Source organism: Danio aesculapii, chromosome 13 (assembly GCF_903798145.1).
Source record: "Danio aesculapii chromosome 13, fDanAes4.1, whole genome shotgun sequence".
Classification (NCBI taxonomy): Eukaryota; Metazoa; Chordata; class Actinopteri; order Cypriniformes; family Danionidae; genus Danio; species Danio aesculapii.
The window spans coordinates 13,586,812-13,613,687 of NC_079447.1; the positions used below are offsets into that span (position 1 = coordinate 13,586,812).

At 36.9% G+C, this 26,876-nt stretch overlaps 1 protein-coding gene across 1 annotated transcript in view; it reads left to right on the top strand.

The window, feature by feature from the left end:
* zgc:171482 (zinc finger protein) overlaps positions 1-26,876 on the top strand; it is a 193,498-nt gene that overhangs the window by 96,893 nt on the left and 69,729 nt on the right. Inside the window, exon 5 of the mRNA XM_056471557.1 lies at positions 16,757-16,981. Within this exon, the coding sequence (XP_056327532.1) occupies positions 16,757-16,981 (225 nt within the window). The remainder of the gene's footprint in view (positions 1-16,756; positions 16,982-26,876) is intronic.

Genomic DNA, 26,876 nt, shown 5'->3' on the forward strand with positions numbered 1-26,876 from the left:
GGCACACCTGTCTTTGGGAGTTTTTGCCCATTCTTCTATGCAGTACCTCTCAAGCTCCATCGGGTTGGATGGGAAGCGATGGTGTGCAGCCATTTTCAGATCTCTCCAGAGATGTTCAATAGGATTTAGATCTGGGCTCTGGCTGGGCCACTCAAGGAAATTCACTGAGTTGTTGTGAAGCCACTCCATTGATATTTTGGCGGTGTGCTTTGGGTCATTGTCCTGCTGGAAGATGAACCGTCGCCCCAGTCTGAGGTCAAGAGCACTCTGAAGCAGGTTTTTATTCAGGATGTCTCTGTACATTGCTGCATTCATCTTTCCCTCTATCCTGACTAGTCTTCCAGTTCCTGCTGCTGAAAAACATCCCCACAGCATGATGCTGCCATCACCATGCTTTACTGTAGGGATGGTATTAGCCTGGTGATGAGCGGTGCCTAGTTCTCTCCAAACGCCTGGCATTTACTCCAAAGAGTTAAATTTTAGTCCAATCAGACCAGAGAATTTTGTTTCTTATGGTCTAAGAGTCCTTCAGATGCCTTTTGGCAATTTCCAAGGTGGGGAGTGGTTTCCGTCTGGCCACTCTACCATACAAGCCTGATTTATGGATTGCTACACAGATGGTTGTCCTTCTGTATGGTTCTCCTCTCTTCACAGAAAAACGCTGACATGACCATCGGGTTACTGATCACATCCCTGAGGCCCTGCTCCCCCGATTAGTCAGCTTAGATGGCCAGTCAGCTCTAGGAAGAGTGCTGGTGGTTCCAAACATCTTCCACTAATGGATGATGGAGGCCACTGTGCTTATTGGAACTTTCAGAGCAGCAGAAACTTTTCTGTAACCTTTCCCAGCCTTGTGCCTCGAGACAATCCTGTCTCAGAGGTCTACAGACAATTCCTTTGTCTTCATGCTTGGTTTGCGCTTTGACATGCACTATTAACCCTGGAACCTTATATAGACAGAATCATGTTCAATCAATTTTCAAATTTCAAATCATGTTCAATCAATTGAATTTACCACAGGCTAACTTCAATTAAGCTGCTGAAACATCTCAAGAATGATCAGCAGAAACAGAATGTAGCGGAGCTCAATTTAGAGCTTCACGGCAAAGACTACATATGTAAAGAATACTTATGGGCATGTGATTTTTTAGGTTTTTTATTTTTAATAAATTTGCAACAATTTTCAAAAGCTCTTTTTTCACATTGTCATTATGGGGTATTGTGTGTCGAATTTTGGGGAATTAAATGAATTTTATCCATTTTGAAATAAGGTTGTAACATAAAAAATGTGGAAAAAGTGAAGTGCTATGAATACTATCCTGATGCACTGTAATAATGCTGGGTTCACTTCAGTTTACTCATGGGTTATTTTTACCCTCACACAAATATTCAGTTTCACTGTAAAAAATTGCTGGGATGCACACAATATATTCATGTTGTCCCACCACAAATCGATTAAACTTAATTAATTAAACAAATAAAGTTAACTTAATTGTTTTTACAAGTTTAAAAGTCAGTGAAAGTCCAGACAGCAGCTGAAATCTCTCAGTAGTTCTTCAACACCCCTCTGCCCTTCCTCATTATAATGAATATTAGCTGCCTCAGTCCAAATTCTATACCAGAAGGATGAAGATGAAACCCGAGTGTACATTTCAGCAAGTCAATGATCCAAATGATGACAGTAGATAATATTTTATTAGATAATTCTCAAGATACTAGTATTCAGTTTAAAGTGACATTTAAAGGCTTAACTAGGCTAATTGGGCAAATTAGGGTGATTAGGCATGGGCATGGGTATGGGTATAAGATTCTGATGGTATGATAACCCTGGATAAAAATATCACGTTTCATGGTACCACAGTATTGTGATTACTGCTCTAAAAGATGTTCTTTTTAAATGTCTGGGTAAAAAACTAAAACTTTTCCCCCTTTGAACACAATATATTTTATTTTGAGAAACATTTAAAATATTCTGGAAAAGTAAACATGTCAAGCTAAATAATTCAAATGAATCATTGACTTCGCCTGTCTTCATTAGTTTCTAAAACACTGATTTCTTTACCATTTAAATGGCATCTTTGGATATCTTTTCTGCTGGAGATACTGTTGTCCTAAAAAACTTCTTACACATACCTTAGGAATGGTATTACAGAAAATTTTGTCAGTTTTAAAACCTTGACTTTTCCAAACCGCGATATACAGTACATGAAAATGGTTATCCTAATAAGCTATAGGCAAGTCATTGTATAATGATGGTTTGTTCTGTAGATGAAAAAAATTCTGTAGAAAAAAAATATTGCTTAAGAGAGCTAATAATTCTGACTTTAAAAATGTTTTTTTAAAGAAATTAAAAACTGATTTTAATCTAGCCAAAATAAAACAAATAAGAGTTTCTCCAGAAGAAAAAAAATATTGTTGGAAATACTGTGAAAAATTCCTTGCTCTGTTAAACGTCATTTGGGAAATAAAAAAAAACCTTAATAATTTGGCCTCCAACTGTATATATTACGCAGGCCTAAAAGAAACCTTAAAGCAATCGAAGTCCTACTTGATAATAAATAATAAAACAAATCAATTGACCAACCAGCATCAACGCCCGGAACACTTTCAGATATGACTTCATAACACATAACATAACCTTTTTTTTTCCACATTTACCGACAAGAGGAACACATTAGTGAATCAGATACCCAGAGGTGTACATCAGGGCTGCAGGAACAGTGAGTGGTTCATGCACGCCCAAAGCAAGAAACTCCAGCTAAAGTTCAGTTTTGTCAGGCAGGCTTTGTTTCCGCCCGCCAGCCCTGATGTGTGTGCAGCGATAATGAAGCTTTACACAGGCGTCCTAGAACACTACAGGGAAACACAGACACAAAGACAGCGAGAAACAGAAGATTGCACTGCCGAGTATCGCTGACGTGCAAAAGCAGGATAAGAAGGTCTGTGTGTCATAAGATGAGAATGATCTAGAATATCTCATGCGTCACTGCGCTGAATCTAAATATCACGACTCATTAGCGGTAAACACTAAAGCTATTCCTGTAATGGCAAAGCTAAATCAAGTCTTCAGTTTGCAATGGGAAATCTTTCTAATATGCTGATTTCTTATTGTTATCAGTGGGTTGTTAATATTAGTGTGTTACTTAATCTTTTTGGATTTAATCTGATCTTTATTTTTTATTTTGTTCTTAAATGAACATCCTTGTAGCTCAAATAGTAGAGCATGGCAGTAATATTGAAAAGGTTGTGGGCTCAATTCCCCAAGAAAGCAAGAACTGAACGTGTGAACCATCAATGCAATGCAAATCGCTTTGAATAAAAGTGCCTGCCAAATGCATAAATGAGCAACACTTTATAATAACTGCATACTATAATTCATTTACTAAGCATTAGCAAATAGTTAATGTATCATTTGTTAAGCATTAATAAACATTAGAAAGCAGTTTATAACTACACAGCTACAAATGCTCTGTTCTTGACTTATAAGTAGGCCCACATAGAATCTGCGCGCGTAGAATTCCTCAGATTTTCCTCAGATTTCCGCAGATTTTTAGCCCATCATTAATTCTGTTTATTTACTTGAGTAAATTTGTGTAAATCTATAGTTATTCAGTTTTTAAATTAATTACAGTAATATTATTGACTAAAATGAAAATGTTCATCTGATTTCTGTACAATGCAGTTTATAAAGTAATATTGTCTGTCTTTTAGTAGATATATTATATGAGAGACTTGCTTTGTTTACCAAATAAAGTGAATCTAATTGGATTTGCATTTTAAGCATTAAATAAAGTGTAAAGTGTATATATAGATGTATAGCAGCTAAAATTGCATTAAATAAACATCGTTTTTTTAAACACATGTATTGTAAAGGATGTGAGAAGGGAGTTTGACAGAATAGATGAACAGTAACTGTCACACAACATTCATGTGCACTGCAGAAAAACAGTCAGTTGTTCAGAGATTCTCATAGTTCTGTTTTCTCGAAGCAGAAAACTGCCTACGAAAAAAGGTCATACGGAAAGTGTTGGAGGCAGCTGTGAATTTGTGACTCAAGGTCAACATCATCATTTAAACTAAATGGAAAATTACAATGTGCTTAGAAATGCCTAAAAGTGAATAAAAGGATCAAGTAAGTCATTCCACCCATTCATCCATGCACCTACCTAACTACTGTTAACTAACCATCCACCTACCCAACCATCCAACCACCCACCCACGACCTACACACCTACCCATTTTAACATGCCGTAACTGTAGGTGGCTTATATAGTTGCCAAGCAATGTCACAACATTCAGCCATTGTGAATTTAAAAGTGTTTGTACAGTAGATTATGAGCTTCAAATGTGCCTCGATTAAATGCTTTCAAATTTTAAGTAATTTTATTTATATTTTACTATTAATATTATTTTATATTTTATCTCAGGTGACATGATTTAAAGCTGCTAAATATCAGCCGGTTTCAAATTTAAAGGGAGAAATCGAATTAAATAAAAGCATGTGAAGTCTGTGAACAAAACTGCATACAATCATACAATTTTACTATGATTTAACAATTCTCCCAATTCATCGGCATCAATGTCATCGCTTAACGCTTGCTTAACTGAAATTAAAGCTTGGATGCAACATAATTATCTTAAACTGAATAGTTCAAAAACCGAGATTTTATTGGTCAGCACTCCTTCTAACATCAAGAGGTGTAGTGAATTTGGGTTAACGGTTGATGGTCTGTCTTATCACCATCTCCGCAGGTGCTTAATCTTGGCGTTCTCCTGGACTCCCAGCTTGGTCTGAAGCCTCATGTAACTAAAACAGCCTTTTATCATCTTCGAAATATAGTCCTTTCCTCTCGAGGCCTGATGCCGAGAGACTCGTCCATGCTTTTATCATGTCTCGCTTGGATTTTTGCAATTCTCTGTTCGGAGGGTTACCAGCTAATTCTCTTAAGATTTTACAATACATCCAAAATTCTGCAGCACGTGTGTTGACACATCCATCGTCTCTGTCTCACATCACTCCTATACTCCAACAGCTTCACTGGCTGCCCGTCAAGTCTCGTATTGATTTTAAGACATTGATTTTAACATATAAAGCGTTTCATGGTTCTGCTCCAGGTTACATTTCCTCTACCTCTGTAAAAAATGGCTGAGATTTCAACGGTAACAAACAGTAAAAATGCTACAGTAAAAATCTGTAACCTGGTTAACAGTATGTTTCCTTAATATATACGGCGAATAAACATAAATTGACTTTCCCAGAATTCCCTACGTGGCACATCACTTTTTATGTTTTTTGTTGACATTACTATGAATCTTTTTAGTTGTTTCCCCATCGGTTATGTACATTAGAGGTTTATGTTACATCTAATGTTGATAAACAATGTTCACACACATACACTTCAGACAATTTAGCTTACCCAATTCACCTACCACATGTTTTTGGACTTGTGGGGGAAACCAGAGCACCCAGAGGAAACCCACGCCAACATGGGGAGAACATGCAAACTCCACACAGAAATGCCAACTAGCCCAGCCGGGGCTCGAACCAGTGACCTTCTTGCTGTGAGGCGACTGCGCCACCATGCTGCCACTATGTTTAACAGTAAATAAATCAATACAAACACACTGCTTTAGATATCAGTTCTATCCTTCCATCAACCTTTTTGCCCTTAAACAATCCACCATTTAATTGGATTTTACAAAACTGTTTGGTGATGAACACTTTTAATCACTTGATCTTTGATATGTGTTGATATTTAAAGTCATCAGTGTGGGTGGTAATAATACTAAACCTACACCATGAGGCAAATTTATCTTGAACGGTTTTTATTCTCTATTTGATTATGCTTCACTTTAAAGTGTTCATAACCACATCACAGATGCCTACTGCGGCCTCCCAACCAACAAGAGACACGTTTCTAAAATTAGCCCGTCGATGACTATTGAAATAATTTTCCTTTATGAAATTCAATCAAGCCGGCTTGTGTTTCCTACAGCCCTCTAGACTAATTCTTCTAATGTTTCAGGTCCTCCATTTACAATGCAGTGGATAATAGCAAGCACTCAAAGGTGAGAGTGAGAATGTGATCATCATCCTTCGCTCTCAGATTCTGGACATTTTTGTGTCAAAGATAAATCTCAGATGGAAATCGCACAGTGAATGGCCTTATAACCCATTGTCAGCTTTCATTTCAGATTTTTTTTGCTTATTTAGAGTTGTGAATTGCATTATGAGGCCTTGATCATTCCTTCAAAAGCTTTTGATGTCAAAAAGTTTGAAAAATTGAATTTTTATTAACCTTTTTAATAGTTTGAAGTGATATATTGTCTTGGTTGGTGTTGTAAATTACAGTACAAAAACATGGTAATGTTGCTGGTACATTGTCTGTTATTTTACAAACTTAGCTCTCTATACACTACTTGACAAAAGTCTTGTTGCCTATCCAAGTTTTAGGAACAGCAAATAATAACTTGACTGCTAGCTGATCATTTGGTATCAAAAGTGGCTTATATGAAAGGCAAATGCCTCTAGATTACGCTTATTTTAATTAAATACAATATGATCATACCTTGATTTTTATTTATTTAATTAATACAGTAAGGACTGACTTTTGCTTAGACAAAAGTCTTGTCACTTAACAGAAATAACGTACAGTATAGAATATAAAGTCATGGTGCAGCGGAAAAAGAATGAATATTGTATATGGCTCCCATGAGCTTGGAGGACTGCATCCATACATCTCTTCAATGACTCTAATAACTTATTAATAAAGTCATCTGGAATGGCAAAGAAAGCGTTCTTGCAGGACTCCCAGAGTTCATCAAGATTCTTTGGGTTAATCTTCAATGCCTCCTTCTTCATCTTACCCCAGACAGGCTCAATAATGTTCATCTCTGGTCACTGGGCAGCCCAATCCTAGTGCACCTTGACCTTCTTTGCTTCCAGGAGGTTGAAGCATAAGGAGGAGCACTATCCTGCTGAAGAATATGCCCTCTCCTGTGGTTTGCAATGTAAAGGGCAGCACAAATGTCTACCTCAGGCTGTTGATGTTGCCATCCACTCTGCAGATCTCTCACATGCCCCCATACTGAACGCAACCCCAAACCATGATTTTTCCTTCACCAAATTGTCTGTCATAATCTTGGGTCCATGCGGGTTCCAATAGGTCTTCTGCAGTATTTGTGATGAGATGCAGTTCAACAGATGATTCATTGGAAAAATCGACCTTCTGTCAATTTTCCAAATGATCAACAAGAAGTCGAGTTATTATTTGTTGCTCTTTAGTTATTAACAGTTATTATTTGTTGCTCTGGAGTTGACGACAAGACAAGTAGTGTTTGTCAAGTAGTGTATATTATTTCTTAAACAATATATTGTCTCAGACAACTCAAATGTCAATAAAAGTCACTCTGTTAAATCTGCAGAGTTGAATGTTCGACATCAAAACTGGACAGAGATAAAACTCCCATTTTGCAATTCACAACTGTAAATATACAGAAAACACTCGTGAATCACAAAACACAGAACCTGTTAATTAACAGATATTTTTTTTACAGTGCATCCTATCAAACAGCAGTAATAAAGTAAAAAAAAATGTCCATTATGCTGAAGTGAACCATAACACGTTGGTCCAAACACAGAAGTAAGCAACATTTGCAATGGTGTTAATCCCATTTATTCAAATGTTTGACTCTATTTTTTGATCGTATAGAGAAAAGAAGATTTACTAATTACAGTTCAATACTGTGCTATTGAAAGCTTCAAATCAGGTCTATTATAATTGATGGTGAGATGAGACGTTAAACAAGTCTGTCCAGTATAACTGACAGTGGATTTAGATGTCAAGTGTCTGTAATGTCTATTATTTATATTTATAATTAAAATATTTATATCCTATATAAACTATATATAAACTATATATTAACTATTATATATAAACTATATATACTAACTATACAATGTTTTACTTTTAAAATGTAATTTATACATGTGATCATTCTTAACACTTTTTAAACACTTAAAACTAAATAACTGATTTCAAATTGCACTAACATTTCACAGTATTTGCTATTTGACCATATTTTTGATCAAATTAATGCAACCTGGTGTGCATATACTGTACATATAGAGAAAAGAAGGATTGCATTTACTAATTACAGTTCAATATTGCAAAACCACAAGCTTTAAATCATGTTTTTTAATATATTTGTCCATTATACTATAATTGACAAAGATTAGACGTTAAACATGTCTGTCCATTGTAATTTTACTGCTGTACCTTTTGCATATTTGTATTTATATATTGTTCTGTATTGCTGTATACCTCAATATGTATTCGTTTTATTTATATTGTTATTTAATTTATCTCATTATTATTATATATTATATATTATTTATTTGTGTTTGCCCTGAATATTGTTTTTGCTATAAGAATATATAATTTTACTGTTTGATTCAGAGGAAGAAAATGTGAACTAATTAAGTTTTCTGCTGATAGACTTGAACAATTGATGTCTTGTGATTCTTTATATTTGATACTGTAATTCTTTGACTAATTTGCATCAATAAGGCAGAATCAAACTTCAAAGAAAGTGTGACATCTTAACCAAAATCGTTGAATGCTAGTAAAAACAATATAGATGTATAGCAGCTAAAATTGCATCAGAAAAACATTGTTTTTACAAGTACATGTATTTGTAAAGTATGTTAGAAGGGAGTTTGACAAAAAAGATGAACAGTATAAGAGGTGAAGTGTTAGAAATACAGTACAGTAACTGTCACACAACATTCATGTGCACTGCAGAAACACAGTCAGTCGTTCAGAGATTCTCTTACAGACGTTGTTTTCTTGAAGCAGAAAACTGCCTGAGAAAAAGGTCATACGGAAAGTGTTGGAGGCAGCTGTGAATTTGTGACTCAAGGTCAACATCATCATTTAAACTAAATGGAAAATTACACTGTGCTTAGAAATGCCTAAAAGTGAATAAAAGGATTAAGTAAGTCATTCCACCCATTCATCCATGCACCAATCTAACTACTGTTAACTAACCATCCACCTATCCAACCATCCAACCCACAACCTACACACTTACCCATACATTATAATTGACAATGTGATCAGGCATTAAACATGTCTGCCCATTATAATTGACAGTGGATTTAGACGTTAAACATGTCTATCCATGTTAATCAACAGTGGGTTCTAATAATGTGGAGTCTATAAAACAAAGAACTCAAAAGTTAAATGTTCTATTTTCAAGTTACCTCCAAACTTCAAGTAACACATCGACAATTTGTAGTACTTTGCTTTTGGTATGCTGCTTTTGCAGTGCAACTGCATTTTGATCTGATGTCCACTGAAATGGACAAAAAAAAATTATTAAAGGGCACATAGGTTACCCCTTTTTTCATATTTAATATAAGTCTTTTGTGTCCCCAGAATGTGTCTGTAAAGTTTCAGCTCAAAACACCCATCAGATTATTTATTATAGCTGTTTGAAGTGTCTATATTACAGCTGGAAAAAAGGTTTTGCTGTTTTTTTGTACTGGCCCTTTAAGGCTAGTCTTCCCCGCCCACTGTTCCCACGTGCCTGTCAGCAATCGCCGCCCTCGGCTGCCTCAGGAAGCAGATCTCACATAACGTGTGTGAGACATACTACAGTAAGAACTTTAACAATCAGTATTTGATGCATTTTTTTGTGGATTTGCAACAATGAGTCACACACAACGTCATTACAAAGTTCACGCACACACACAGCAAGGACACAAACACTTAGCGCAGACACATACACACACACACACACACACAAACGTAGCGCAGACATACACACACACACACACACAGCTCAGACATGCAGACATGATGATATGATTATACACGTGACTACCGGGACATGTTAATGCGCGCATCTGTCAATCAATATTGGTGGGCGGGGGGACCGCTCTCCTACGTAAAGTTGCGGTCGATCTGAAAACCGCTCCAATTGGTCCACCGTTTTTATGTTGTTAAATTTGAAAAAAAAAGGACTGGGTGTGTTTATTTCACCCCAGTATGACAGTTTATACACTATACTTACACATATTTCTGTCCAAACAGCTTGAAAAGTAGATTTTTCACCTAGGTGCCCTTTAAAGAATGTGTATTTTATTTAGTCTCATTTATGGAAGCCTTAACAACAGAGATATTGCACTTCTGCATTTTTCTAAAACATTAATCATATCTGAAGGAGATAAAATATCAGCAGAGCAATATTAAAGGACTTTTCCCACAAACACTAAGAATAAGTGGTAGACGGGAGGTTTCAGGTGAGATCAGAGTCAAAAGTAACCTTCAGGAAAATGCAGAGTGCCACTCGCTGTGGAAAACTCACGAGACGAAGATCTGTGCTGACAGACGGAGCGGATGTGAAGGAGTTGCCCTTGAGATAGTGTTTTACCTGCCTAGACCTCGTCTCTTTCTGCTCTTCATGTCACTCCGGCTCCTCTAAATCCATCTTTGCTCCAGGCTTCATCAACAGCATCTGTCTTTGCACATCATGCGCAGCTCTGTAGAAATACAAACACAGATTTTAAGGGACATAATTTATGTATTCCATTAAGGATCAATATTTGGGTCCCAATGATGATTTCAAGAGGCATTTTTTATCTTTGCAAAAGCAGTTTTAGCAGTTGACTTTTTACAGTAATTGCATTTGTGCTGTCGTTTATGTCAAATTAGACAATATTTTGAAAACCATCATTAATGTTGAGCAATTTAATACATCAAATAATTTTAATCATTCTCAAAATTATTTAATGTTAAAAATATCCACCTGTTCCAAACCTCTTTTAGTTTCTTTCTTTTGTTGCACCAAAAAGAAGATATTTTGAAGAATGTTGGCTACTGGTAGCCATTGACTTCCATATAATTTTTACCCAGTAATTATTCCATTAAGAATCAATATCTGGGTCCCAATGATGATTTCAAGAGACATTTTTCATCATTGTAAAAGCACTTTTAGCATTCGACTTTTTAATTGCATTTGTGCTGTTTTTTAATGTCAGATTATACAATATTCTGAGAAACAATGTTTCTTCAGGATCATTAATGATGAGCAATTGACTACATTGGAAAATATTCTCAAAACGATTTGGTCACCAGATTTAATGTATAAAAATATCTTCCTGCCCCAAACCGGTCTTCTCTCTTTCGTTAAACTAAAAAGAAGATATTTTAAAGAATGTTGGCTAGCCATTGACTCCAATAGTATTTTTATAATTCTATTAAGGATCAATATTACAATGATTTCAAGAGGCATGTTCACCTTTGTTAAAGCAATTTTAGTATTTGACTTTTAAAATGCATCTGTGCCGTATTTTATGTCCAACTTAATATTTTAGAATTGTACAATATTTTGAGACATATATTTTCATCACAATTATTAACATTGAGCAAGTGAATATATTAAAAATGTTCTTTTATCTATATTGACAAAACATGAATTATCATTTTGCTTCATAAAAGCCCTATTAAATGTATCTATGTTTACCTAGGTTTTACCAGTTAGGGGCAATATTTTCTCCTTAAATAAACTATTAAATCTATCCGTGTTGTTCGGTGTGTTAAATGATATCCAATATTATTGAAATTTATTGCGCTTGACTTTTCACACTTGCCTATTGCTTGATACTAATTGCAGGTTTGGCATGCTGTCCCAGGAGAGAACCCTGTGCTCAGAGATACCTGAACCCAGGGCTCCCGCCTGGTCATATAGAATAGAAGGGGGTCTGAGGTCTCAGGTGGGTCTCAAGAGCTTCCCCTGGTAATGGAGGAAAGGGGGAGATGGGGTGGAAGGGGGGAGAGTGGTTTCTTTAAAAGCGAAGATAAGGGAGGTAAGACAAATTAGACTGGTTTGGTTTATCGATGATAGACGATGCAGGACCAGCCACGATCAATCATAGCATGTGATCTTCTCGAAATTAGTTTTTGAAACTTTCACAAAAATCATTCATTCATTTTCTTTTCAGCTTAGTCCCTTTATTATTAAAGGGTCGCCACAGCGGAATGAACCGCCAACTTATCCAGCATATGTTTTACACAGTGGATGCCCTTCCAGCTGCAACCCAACACTGGAAAACACCCATACACTCTTGCATTCACACTCATACACTACGGCGAATTCCGCTTATTCAATTTACCTATAGCACATGTGTTTGGATTGTGAGGGAAACCGGAGCATCCGGAGCAAACCAACGTAAACACGAGGAGAACATGCAAACTCCACACAGAAATGCCAACTGACCCCCCCAGGGCTCGAACCAGTGACCTTCTTGCTGTTAGGCGACCGTGCTACCCACTGCGTCACCGTGACGCCCACTTTACAAAGTTACAACAGATACATTTTAATGATGGCTTTAGAAAGTTGCTTAAGTCTTTGCAGGTGGTTGCTAGGGTAATCACTGTGATTTCTCTGGTGTTGCTATGTTGTTGCTAAGGTAATGTGGGTATTTCTTTGGGTGTTCTAGTGTATTTAATTTGTCAGTGTGCTAAGTAGAAAAGCTTAGTTCAAATAGAAAATATTATTTTTACACTACTGACAGGTTATAAAGCAAAAATAAATTAATATTAAAACCCTCATTAGAAGCTAACAGTATGTTCACACAGCAGGAATTTTTGCTTTCAAAATGAGCATCACAGAAAGAAACAAATGAAAGGTTCATGAGATGCTTTTTAAAATCTGAACTATTTTTACCAGAACACTCTTTCTTAAAAACGCACATTATTATCTAGAAATGTATTGTGGAATGCTTGTGAATTTCTTCCAAAAGCAGTGCTTTGATGGCTGTAGCGGTGACGCTTTAAAGCGGATGAATTTAGACACACAACTTCTCAAAGAGGATTTAAAGACTTCTCAAACAGGATTTTTAGCATGCTGACAGTTCAACAGCACACTGATGCTAAAAATCAAGAATGGAAAGTCTTTAAATGCACTCCCTTCCTTTTTAATACTACTGCTAAAAATGAAAGTACAGAAAATACAGTAAAATTCAGTAATTGACCATAAATAATGTGGTAATAATAATAATTTTCTTACATTTATATAGCGCTTTTCTAGACACTCAAAGAGCTATACACATGGGGGGAATCTCCACATCCACCACCAGTGTGAAGCATATACCTGGATGACGCGACACTTTGGCAAAACCAAACAAAATAGCAATGGCAAAAGCAAACAAAAAGAGAAACTTCACAGAATGTGAATTGGAGGTGCTCCTATCGGAGGTAGACCGGAGAAAACGGTGTTGTTTGCAAGTTTGTCCTCCAGAATTAATAACAAAAAAAAATAGAGTGGGAGAGTTTAGATGCGGTTAGCGAAGAGAGGTCTGAACATCACACTGTGAGTGAATTAAAAAAGAACTGGTCCAATGTAAAGGTGCAGGTTAAGGGGAGAACAGTGGTGCACTGTCAAAATGTGGACCAAACAGGGGATGCTGAACTAACACCCTTTGAGGAGAGAGTTGCCTCAGTTGGGGGCGGCACACAATTTTAGAGTTGATTTGAATATTTGATCTCAAATGGGGTCAGAGTTTAATTGACTTTTACAATTTTTACATTAAAAGATGTTTTAAAAATATTATAAAATAAATAAAGTGCTGATTCCAAAAACAGAGTCTTGTGCAATAAGCAGGATGTTTTTATGAACATTTTGGTACTGGTTTTCTTGTATAATTTCATATGGTTGAATTGTTTAATTCATTTGTATGGTTAATGTTTTTTACTCAAGAAATTAAGCCTTGTGCAATATAAAGGGCATTTATTTATGCCTATCTGACGTATTTTTGGCTCAAACTATAACAGGAACAAAGAATTGAATTGGTTTGAAATCGATTGTCTAATGAATGTCAAAAGTCAAACTAACTTTACCGCGGTTCAACAGCATGGTATGGAAACCTTGTATACCTGCTAGACATGCGGATGATCCCGTCCCATTCAGCTGCCATTGCACGGCTCAAAGATACTTTGTGGTGTGCAATTTAACACAATTGCCTCTAGGAGTCGGCAATGGAAATAAAACAAATACACACAAGAAATGCACGTACGCCAGACATGAAGTCGGCGTGGACCAAAGCACATTCTCACTTTAATTTCATTGTTAGTAAATCCAAACGTGAGCGTTAAATCTGGCGTACGCAAAGTTTTTGCGTGTACGCAGCATTGATATATGAGGCCCCTACTGATTGGTGGAGAGGAGACAGTGGTGATGGTGGTGATGAAGCCAATTATGATACATGGATGGTTAGGAGGCCATGATGGACAGAGGCCAGTGGGCAAATTACAGTAAGAAGGTACGCCCCAGTACCAGTGAGGTGACAGCGCTAACCACTGAGCCACCGTGTCACCTTAATTTCAATAACTAATGTTAAAAAAGATTAACAAATTTTGTAATAAATAAAGTTTTCATAGTTTGTTCATGTAAGTAAATATATTAACTTGTGCTTCCCAACCCTGTTCCTTAAGGCACACCAACAGTGCACATTTTTAACCTCTCCCTCATCAAACACACCTAAATAAACTCATCAGAACATAAGAAGAGACTCCAAAACCTAAAGTTAACGGGTCAGTTATGGGAGGCACCCAAAATATGTACTGTTGGTGTGCCTCCACGAACAGGGTTGGGAAACACTGCATTAGCTAACATGAACTAATACAACCTTATTGTATATTGTTACAGAATTAAAGTACTACACTAAATTTTATTTTCTCCAAAACATTTGCCAATAATACTTTACTTTTATCGTGCGCACTGCATTGTTGGTTCCCTCAGACCGCTGAAAACTGATTGTAAGTGATCCATGCATAGTGATTTGAATCATCTTTGCTCACCCGAGTGAGATGTGGGTGGTGAGAACAGAGAGGTGTAGTTGCTGTATGTGTTCATGGTTGCTACAGAATGACAAATCAACTAAATGAAATGAACAACTTCTTAGCAACCAGTCTCCAATTTGATATCCCATGTAACCATCAGAGACTTGTATTTCTCATCTATACGAAGTAGAAGATGATGACGGTTGCCAGATTTTGATCAAAACAGACAGCGGTGTCACGTTGTGTGACGCTGGCATGCTGGTAGACTCAAAGTATTTTTTCTGCCAAACTTGTTGCTATGATACCTTTCTGAATGTGGCTGCTAATAGATGTACTTTTGACCCATAGCTAAAGTGTTACTTCATTGATATGAATAGTAAGTTTTACTACAGTGAGTCTGACGCTTTCTGGTAAATTTGTCTTGGACCAGTGTGACACACTACACTATAATAATAATAATAATAATAATAATAATAATAATAATAATAATAATAATAATAATAATCATAATATTAATAATAATAATAATAATAATAATAATAATAATAATAATAATAATAATAATAATAATATTTAATAATGTATAATATAATAACAATATAATAACGCACAGTAATTCATTCGTTTTCCTTCGGCTTAGTCCCTTATTTATCAGGGGTCGCCACAGCAGAATGAACCGGCAACTATTCTGGCATATGTTTCACGTAGTGGATGCCCTTTCAGCCACAACCCAGTACTGAGAAACACCCATACTGTTATAATCATTAGCGATCTAGCAGCTGCGGATTGCTGGAGAACTACATGGCTGAAACCAGCTCATCACAGAAAGGCTTGAATTGATGACACAACTAATACATCAAATATTGGGAATGTTCTTACTGTAGTATTTCTCACAAATTTTACGTGAGACGTTACCTGCTTCCTTCATGTCTGTCTGTTTATCTGAGGCAGCCGAGGCAGAGACGGAGGCACACACTGACAGGCACAAGGGAACAGTGGGTGGGGAGAACTAGCATTAAAGGCACAGACAACAAAACAGCTACATGGTGTTTAAAGCAGAAAATTCTAACATTCTAAAAGGTATAATAAATAATCTGAAGGGTGTTTAGAGCTGAGACTTTACAGACACATTCTGGAGACACAAAAGGCTTATCTTAAATCTTGAAAATGGGATAAAAAGGTGCCCTTTAAAACCTATTTACTTAGACTTGCTTTTGATATTCGTTAGTACAAAATGCTGTTTTATTATTTTATTGACACTTGTGTTTTTACCATCTTATGTCTTACGTTTTAATGTTACATCTTATGTTTTAATGTTTAATTTTGTTTTTAATACTGTAAAGCACTTTGGGCAGCCTCCTGGTTGTAATAAGGTGCTATATTAATAAAGTTTGATTGATTGATTTAAATTTTGGAAATTGCAACATGATACCATTTTTAATCCCTTTCCTTGAACAAAACAAACCATTTACAGGTGCAAAAGCACCCTAAAAGTCTAGTAAACAATCTCAGTGTGTTTAGCTCTATCTAACCTGCGGCACTGTCCTGGCCTGTGGCTATTTAGAATGGTCACCATGGTAACAAGTCCCTGGGTGTCTTCCAGAGTGTCATCTGAAAGATCAATCCATTTGCTTTCTTTTTCCTCATAAGATGGAGGAGGGCAAGCAAACCCAGGGGTGAATTTTCATCTCCACATGCGCTGACCTTCTCTTGACCCCATAGCTGTTCAGTAGATCAGTGTGTGTGTGTGTGTGTGTGTGTGTGTGTGTGTTTGTGTATGTGCCAGCAGGGCAATTTAGCTGCACTCAATTGAAACTTTATTGTTTGATTTGACGCTAAAATAGCCTCATAATGGCGATCTAAACTGGTGGATGTTTATAAATGATGATTGCTTCGATTTTGTTGTGCAGAGTCAGCCCCGCCCACCTCTCAAACCACAGACCCACCCCCTCCCACATGGCAGCCGCTGGCCAATAACGGAGAGGCAGGAAAATACTGTTGTTTGTGTGGCGCCTGGTTCAACAACCCACTGATGGCACAGCAACACTACGAAGGCAAGAAGCACAAGAGAAACGCAGCGCGAGCGAGATTATTGGAACAACTGTCTGACAGTCTGGATGCCAATGAAAGCACAGGTCAGTCTTCGGTCATAGAAATGTCATGTGGGTAAACATTTTAGAACTATGGGAAATGATGCAGTGAGAATGCAATGGCAGAAACAGATCAACATTAAACTGACAAATAAATACAATACAAAAGAGTTAATATGGGCAATCTCTCATTTTATACACTCACAGGCCACTTTATTAGGTAAACCTGTCCATCTGTTAACTTAAATTTCAAATCAGCAAATCACATGTCAGCAACTCAACACATTTAGGCATGTAGACACGGTCAAGACAATCTGCTGCAGTTCAAACCGAGCCTCAAAATGGGAAAGAAAGGTGATTTAAGACACTTTGAACATGGCATGGTTGTTGGTGCCAGATGGGCTGACTTGACTATTTCAGAAACTGCTAATCTACTGGGATTTTCACGCACAACCATCTCTAGGGTTTACAAAGAAAGGTCTGAAAAATAGAAAATATCCAGTGAGCGGCAGTTCTGTGGGCGCAAATGCCTTGTTGATGCCAGAGTCCTGGTCTGATGAGTATCGATTTCTGCTGAGACATGAGGATAGTTGGGTCAGAATTTGGCATCAACAACATGAAAGCATGGATGCATCCTGCCTTGTATCAAGGGTGCAGGCTGGTGGTGGTATAATGGTGTGGAGGATATTTTCCTGGCACACTTTGGGCCCATTAGTACCAAATGAGCATTGTGTCAGCACCACACCCTACCTGAGTATTGTTGCTGCACATGTCGATCTTTATGACCACAGTGTACTCATCTTCTGATGGCTACTTACAGCAGGATAACGAGCCATGTCATAAACCGTGAATCATCTCCGACTGGTTCATGAAGATGACAATGAGTTTGCTGTACTCAAATGGCCTCTACAGTCACCAGATTTCAATCCAATAGAGCACCTTTGGGATGTGGTGGAACGGGAGATTCACATTATGGATGTACAGCCAACAAATCTGCAGGCTATCATATTATGGACCAAAATCTCTGAGGAATATTTCCAGTACCTTGTTGAATCCATGCCATAAAGGAATAAGGCAATTTTGAAGGCAAAAAAGGTCCAAACCAGTACTAGTAAGGTGTACCTAATAAAGTGGCTTGTGAGTGTATATAACTATGAAATAAAGAGGCCTCACATTTTTCTGGATTTTTGATATAGTTATGTGTTTGGGCAAAATGAAATTACTAGATTTATTGAGTAAACTAAAAATGGCTTTTCTCCCAAATGTATTAGTTTTTTGTTGTTGTTGGTTGTTTTGTTTAGATTTTTTTATATTTTTAGATTTAGATCCTTAAAAACATTTATATTTTATTTTTCATAAAATATAATAAAACATTTTAAATGGTAATATTATTATTTGAAATTTGGAAGAAATGTTATCAATATATCTTTACATAATAAAACAAATATTAGCATTTTATTTTAAATTTATCTTAAGATAATAACAGAGATATTAGCGTTTTATTTAAATACATAACCAATTCATCCAGAGAAGATTTTTTTTTTACTTTTTACATGGCCAAAAAAAAGGATTTTCAAGTGTTATAATAGTAAATGTATAATGCAACTTCAATCTTTACCATGCACATTACAATGTTCTCTTTTAATTGTGTTTTATCTGCACAAAGATAATGACTTTCCTTCATTTTAACCATGACTTACAGAAGACATGAATAAAATTGACACACATTGCAACACTTGAAATACCCAAAAGATCATCTCCAGCATATTTACAATAATCATTTGATGACAATTTAAACAACACTACGGTTCAAAATATAGTTGCAAAAATATATTCAATTGTCATTTAAAATATTAATAAAACAATAGATTTTACCCAGTTTGCTCAAAGAAACTTAAAATTTATTAACTCATTTTCTTATTGGCTTAGTCCCTTTATTAATCAGTGGTCGCCACAGCAGAATGAACCACCAACTTATCCAGCATATGTTTTACGCAGCAGATGCCCTTCCAGCTGCAACCCATCACTGGGAAACACCCAAACATTCTCATTCACACACATACACCCCTGACAAATTTAGCTCATCCAATTCACCTATAGCACTTGTCTTTGGATTTGTGGGGGAAACCAGAGCACCCGCAGGAAACCCACGCCAACACGGGGAGAACATGCAAACTCCATGCAAAAATGCCAACTGACCCAGCCGAGGCTCAAACCAGCAACTTTTTTGCTGTGAGGCGACTGCATTACCCACTGCGCCACCGTGCCGCCTCCCTCTTAAAATATAATAAATGGTTTTGTTTTTTTATCTAATTTCCCTAAGTGAATAACTACAACAGCCAAATGAAATGCAAGGACATTCAGAGACCATGTATTTTGTACCACTTATGCTGCTTTCATACATCCATCCTTTTTTTCCCAGTCAAATATCTCCCCTCCTTCTCCTCCCCAATCCTGTCACTGTCTTTGTTCTCTTCAAATGCATATTTCACATTGATGTAATCACTAGACATGTTAGTCATACAGTGTGTGATCCAGGTATCCTGACAGATCCCATAAGTCAGTTCAAATAAACTATGAGTCACATTGCGGTAGTTTCTCAGGGGTTTGAACAAGGTCGAGTCGAGTATCGCCTTCGGAAACATCTCAAGAACCAGATCAGTACGCCTTGAAAGTTACTTTCCCCAAGGCAAATTAGCAAAAGGCTTGTCACATGTCCTTAGGAGCTACGTACGACTCGAAATGCTTTGATTTTGATTCGCATGCTCCTAAAATGAACAAGTCAGACTGATTTTGGCTTGTTTTGTTCAGTAGTTATTTATAGAAGGAATTAGCAGCATTCTTACTGCATAACCAATAAAATGAAATAAATATGAATCCTATTAAAAAAATGACAAATTATTATTCTTTGTAGAGCCCCGACAGAAGTACCTGCTGTTTCATACTAAACAAGTCAGATTACGATGTAAATCTTGGGTTCATTTGCTTGTTTTCCTGCTTCCTTGTGGATTTGTTCATTTGATAGTACTTGTGCTTCCCATAAAAGTGATGTAGAGGGTGACGAAATAAGAGATAAGGGTCTCCTTGTACACGGAACATGCTGTAAGTGGTCACAAGAAACACATTGGAATGCTTGTTTATAAAAACAAATGGTTCAATCAAAAGCACAGAACATGATTTTAAAGAGATCATTCAATAAGGCCATAATTCATTCATTATTCATAATTCATTTACTCATTTTTTCCACACCTCTATGGAAGATAGCATAAAATAAAATACTTTTAGAAAAAACAATTTAGTAGGTGTAACTGTAAGACGTTGGGCAATGGAGGTACCACGTGCAGTTTATTAATACACTGTAAAACCCAATAAATTTAGGTAACTCAAACCATTTGAGGAAGCCGATTGCAACAAACCATTTAAGTTCCAAAACTAATCCTAATGAGTACTGTGAACTTAGTCCATTTGAGTAAACAAAGCAATTTGAGCACAGTAAATCCAATAAATAAAGAGAACTTAACTGAGTACTGTAAAACCCAGTAAGTTAAGGCAACTCAAACCGTTTAAGGAAACCAATTGCCACAAACCATTTGTGTAAAAAAAAAACTAATCTATTTGAGTACTGTGAACTTACTCCATTTAAGTTGAAGTAATGAGGTATTTAACTCATTACTTTCAACACTGAGTTCAAAACTCTTTTCAAATGAGTAGAATTAACTTTCAGTATACTTTGAGTTAACTATACACTCATTTCATTTCATAAAGTTGACTGTTGGGTTTTACCGTGTATGTAACCGGTATGCATTGAACTGAATCAGCATATGAATTTCAGTGCCTAATTTTGGTGTTGTGACAAGGATGTAAGAAGCATCAAGAGGTACATCATAGGCACACATACAGTAGGTACACGTTGTCACATAATCTCTAAACATTTAATTCTAAACAACTTTGAGGGATACGGACATTTTCGAATTAAAATTAGCTTAGACTAAGCATTCTAGCAATATTTTACAAGCAAGGATTCTGACACAGCAACGGGAAGCAGACGCTTTACAAAAGTTGCGTGTAAGGGGGGAATACATCAAAGTTAATGAAACATTTAAGGGTGCATGGAACCAACTGAGGAATGCTGTCTTTGACGGCTTGCGACATCATCTGATAGTTTCACTGAGTATGTTTACATAGAGTCCAATTAAAAAAAATACTCTGATTAAGAGTCTACCACGTAAACAGCTATTTTTGATTACCTTAAAGCACCACAGACACCCCTGTCATGAAATGCAGAGGGTTTTTTCTTTCCATTCGGTGTGCGGTATCAGATTACATTAAAACAGATTCCATTAACCACCAGTGCTTACTTCATATTCTCATCCAATACCTCGGTTTGTCATGAGGGTATGAACAATATTTTGCTGAATTAAAGTGAAACTACTGAATTGCAGTTGAAGTCGAACAATTAAAAATGATATACCCGAAATTACATGAAACACGGAGGAAACGTGGATACCCTGGTGACGCAATGACGTTAATCTATCTATGTTCTATAACATGTAAAACAGCATCATGGAAGGTACATTCAAAAAAGCAACTCATGTAAACACCTTAATCATATTATTGATTAACTTGAGATTAACATTTACAGATTAGCACTTCAGATTACGGGAAATATTTTAATTAAATTGTCCATGTTAATGTAGTCACAAGCCGCAACTGTAAAAAAGGAGTTCCCTGATTTTGATGACAGCTACAGCACAGGTTAGTATTAAGCTAATGTAATCTTAATTGCAAATCTTAAATTCATGCGAACAAACAAACAAATAATCAAAAGAAATCTATTAATGGAATTCAATTCAAATATATAAAATATGAATTGAGGAATACTTTAAACTTTAATGATATTGTTCAAGAAAGTGATTAAAATATATATTTTGTCAAATAAAAGATGTTTCTAGAGTCATCCACCATAATTTTGTGGTTAAAAAAGTATCGGTTCAGGCACCATTTTGGCACTGGTATCGAAATAACCCCAAACGATACACAACCCTAGTCATAGCATAGTTTTCTTTTTTGTGTGAACTAAACCTTCAGGGAGAATTATTTTAGCATTGTGTGCAAAACAACCAAACACTAGGGTTTGGTTAATAGACGATGCCATCGTCCATCTGCGATGGCCAATAGACATCCCAATGCTGAGCCGGCATCACAATCCTCCGCCCCGCCCCCGTCGCAGCAGCAACTCGCCTGCGAAAAATACACACTTATGCCCTTAAAACGACCCACATCCACACTGGCGTTTCATCTAAAATTTCTGAAAAGATCTCCGTTCACACTATACCGCTGAAAACGCACATCACGTGATCACACACAGGCATGTGCTGCAGCACAAAACCCCAGAGAGCTAAGAAAATATTCATCAAGGATGTACCGCTGGATCGCGTCTCACTATAGTTGTTAAACGTGATGTTTAATTAATATTGCCTCTATCTAATGACTCTTCAGCCTATTTAATCTTTCAGGTAACATGTAACAGCGTCAGTACAATGCTTCAATCTTTCGCTTTCACGCTTGTACTTAGTAAATTTAGTGAAAACGTCAGGTACTGTAGGTTGGTTCCTGTTGGTTGTGCACCTTTTTTACCCATTATAACGACACAGATCACTCTGCCTATTCATGCCAGAGTCTCGTGGAAAAAGTGATTGACAGGTGGTAATTTGTGTGTAATTTATCTTTATTCATTTATGATTTGTTTATGGGTAAAGCAAAGACCATGCGGGTCAGGTAGTTGAAACGGTAGGCTACAAATAATTAAATCGTTATGTATTAATTAATTATTTATAAATAATTAATTCACTGCCGCCTAGGACGACGATGCTATCGTCCATCACAATATTTCACATTAGACATCGAACGATACCAAATTGGTCAACATCATCCAACCCTACCAAACACAAAGCTAAAACTGTATCCAACAATGCCAAAGTTACTAAGAATGAGAGAAAGAGAAAGAGAGAGATAATCGATGTGTGAAGGTAGAAAGCCTAATGTTCTCTTAAATACCTGCAAACTGATAAGTCCAAAAGCTAATCTGAGCTCCATGCTCATGGGACATCAGTCACAGTGAAGAGTATTGTCCAAAAAGAGCCTGTGGAAACAAGCCATAGCTCAGCAGCTAACCGAGATTCTGCATCGCCGGAGATAGAAAAGCACAAATCACAATGCAGAGAATGAGCACGCCAAGAAGCCATTCATTATTTTTAACCGCTGTTCACAATCCTGCCTGCAAAGTCCATCATAAAGTCATGCATTTGAAAGGTCTCAGGGGGAAAAACCTGTTGCACTTTTACAGAAGCACATATGAGTTTCCCTTTCAATGCAAATCCACAGGAATCTGCAGTTGTTGTTGGCCTTTGTCAAGTCTGGAGGGAACAAAATGAAAATTGTTTTATCGACGCTTGCTTTCTGCATAAGAGATAATCATTTTCCCAGTCATGAGACAGCAGGGTGCCCTTGTCGGAAGCTCTTTTACTGCGAATGACATTTCTATTGAAATATCAGCAGAGATGCTGTTGATTACGAAAGCCTTTCATCAAGGTGTTCTCACTCGCAGACGTCACATCTCTGTGCTGCTTCTGTTAGTGCAGCTTTATCTTCAATTGTCCAAAATCTCTACAAAACTATATTGTCCTTGGACCCCAAGGGATAGCCATTTGTAATGCTAGATAATGTCAGTCGCAGCTTAGTTGCTGTAGCTTATGTAAATGTAGTTATATTGTTATTATTATTATTCCAGGTGGAAGGTGAGACAATTTTCACATCATCTGCTTGGGACAAAATTTGCTGAATTTTTTTTAACTACTTGTTTTAAAGGAACACTCCACTTTTTTTTTAATACTCTAGTCTCAAGTCCCCTAGAATTAAACTGTTGAGTTTTACCATTTTTTAATCCATTCAGCCAATCTCCAGGTCCCCAGGTCTTGCTAATGGTCTAATCTGATGCAATGACCTACAATAAGCTAAGCTAAAAGTGCTCCCGCCAGACCCAGAGATCAGCTGAATAGATTTAAACAAGGTAAAACCCATAGCGTTTAACTCTAGGGTAGTTGTAAAATTATCTTATTTTCAAAAATGTGGAGTGACTGACAGATTGACAGATGGATGGATGGATGGATGGATGGATGGATGGATGGATGGATGGATGGATGGATGGATTAATTTAGTGGACAAAATAGTAGACAATAAGTGCAATGTACTGTACATATAAAATATGGTAGCTAGTGTTTTTATTCAATAAACAAATAACAATTACTGAGAGCTTTTTGTACATGCATCTGATTTATAAATAAAAAAACAAATAAATAAAGAGGGAGAAAGATTTAGGATATATTAAATTAGAATCGTTCATGCAACACTAACTCTAATATCATGCAGGTCTTGTGCTAACTGTGATATAATTTTTCACGGCGGTCTGTAATCACATCTAAGTATTTTGTCATCAAAATGTTACACATTTTCTAGGCACTTTTACCATTAAACATTTTCATTCTTCCTTTTCAGACATCAATAAATTTAATGCCACAGTTTTTATAGCTGTCAGGCTGAGTTAATAAAGTTTTAAGGACTTTTTTTTGTCAAGTTAGTATATTTTAGTAATGCCACCTTCCTATCTGTAGTTAAAATAAAACTTAGAAGCTGCTGGAATAAAACACTTAGCAAATACTGGTCTGTAATAGCTTTTCCCCTCTAAATGTGTTGCTTACAGAGATTTCCATAGTTACCAAACAGGAAGAAAATATTTTAAGAGACCCTCAGAGACCTGTTGCATGAAGCTGGTTTGGGGTTTTTCTCAGGCAAGTTTGCGTTTAGTTTAAGAAAACTCTGAGTTTTTGGGCCCAAGAAGGTGGGTTGGTTTTGATTAGGTTCCATCACCACGGTAACACCAAGGAAAAACAGATTAGGTTTCACAAAGAGGTTCAAACACTGTTTTAATGGTGTTTTCTGGTCCTTATTAGAGCTTGACAGCTATCTTTCTGTGATTCTGCTTCATGTCTGTTTGCTCAGAAAACTGTATAAGGGGCCGATCACACCAAACGCGCTTTTAGCTGGCTGCTAGCTCACATGGTCGCCCACTGAAGCTAAGCAGGGTTGCGCCTGGTCAGTTCCTGGATGGAAGACCACATGGGAAAGCCAGGTTGCTGCTGGAAGTGATGTTAGTGAGAAGGGGTGCTCAACCTGTGGTCTGTGTGGGTCCTAACGCCCCAGTATATTGATGGGGAGTCTACACTGCTCAGTGAGCACTGTCTTTCGTATGAGACCTTAAACTAAGGTCCTGACTCTCTGTGGTTGTTAAAAATCCCAGGATGTCAGTCAGTTTAACCCCAGCATCCTAATTTGCCCACTGGCCTCTGTCCATCATAGTCTCCTAATCATTCATTCATTCATTCATTCATTCGTTTATTTATTTATTTATGCATTTACAATTTTTTAAACAGGAAAAGACTAAAAGATAATCGAGCCTGACTCAGCATGAATGCTGTTTTTCAGCAGGTTCCTGCTCTGCAGAACATAAAAACATACAGACACACTTGCCATCTCATCCATCAACACATAAGACATAACACATGTGAGTGACTAGAAATATAAATTTTATATATATGTAAGGAATTATTATTATTTTTAGTTTCCGTTCTGAAAACGCAAGGCACACCGCAATGCCTCTTTTGTTGACAAGAATAAAAAAAGAAGTGCGGTGCGCTATTAATGTCACTAGGCAATGACTGAATCAGCTCCGTATTGTGTGCAAGTGTTGTTGTTGATATTGTTATAATTGTAATATTTACTAATATTGTGATATTCAAGATTTGTTAAGTCGTACAGCTCTGGATAACTCAAAACAGCAACCTCTAGTCTCTGAAACTCATTGAAACTCCGCCTCTGCTTTCATTTGATTGGAGGATGAAAAAGATGCGACTGGCGTAACACGCTTTTTTCGCTCAGAGTTCACTTTTTTCTACTGAGTGCGTAATGGCAAAAATGCGAAGTGCAGCAGGCGGTTAAAACGCGAGGCATGCAGGGCACGTAAGCAGCGTTCATAAAAAACTTGTGGCCGAAACAAGAAATCTGAAAATGCACTTTCTGTTTGTTTTTAGTTAAATTCTCAGATTACATCTGCCTGGGTATTGGGCGTGGCTAACATACTTAACCACGCCCCTCCAACTGTCATTTTTGACAGCGCTATGACAACAAGTGAGGTTTCACAAACTATTTTTGAGAGGAGCATGTGATATGATTGATCACAGCTGGTCTCTCATCTACTGTATAATCATTTACTAAGCCAATCAGATTAATCCAAACTCAATATATGTAGCCTGTCTAAAATTACTACCATATCTTAGTTTTCCAAAAGAAACCCCCCATCCACCCCATCTCCCCCTTTCCTTTACCAGGGGGAGCTTTCGAGAGCTACCTGATCTTGTACCCCCTTACATGCTCATTGACCAGGCCGGAGCCCTGGGCTCAATAATTTATTATCAAGCAATATCAAAGTGTGAACTCTTGAAACAGAAATGGTGTGGAGGAGGCGTCTGTTTGGCTGTAATAACTGTCCCGAAACCATTTTAAATGAAATGCCTACTTTACTTCATCCAATCAGCTTAAAGTAGAAAAAAAAAAACAAGCCATGCCTGCTGTTTTCTCATTTAATATTACGTTTCTCTAGAAACTGCATCACAATACGAAAAAACACAATAATAAAATGGTCACAGCTCCCGGTTCATGCAGACTTTAAACTGACAAGACTTTAAACCAGAGGTGCCCAAACTAGGGCCCACAGGCCAAAGTTGGCCCATGGTAACCTTTCATTTGGCCCACCATCCCATCTGAGAAGAAATTGAATGAAGGTTGCGGCAAATGCCTTCAACAGCGATCGTCATTTCTAGTTTAA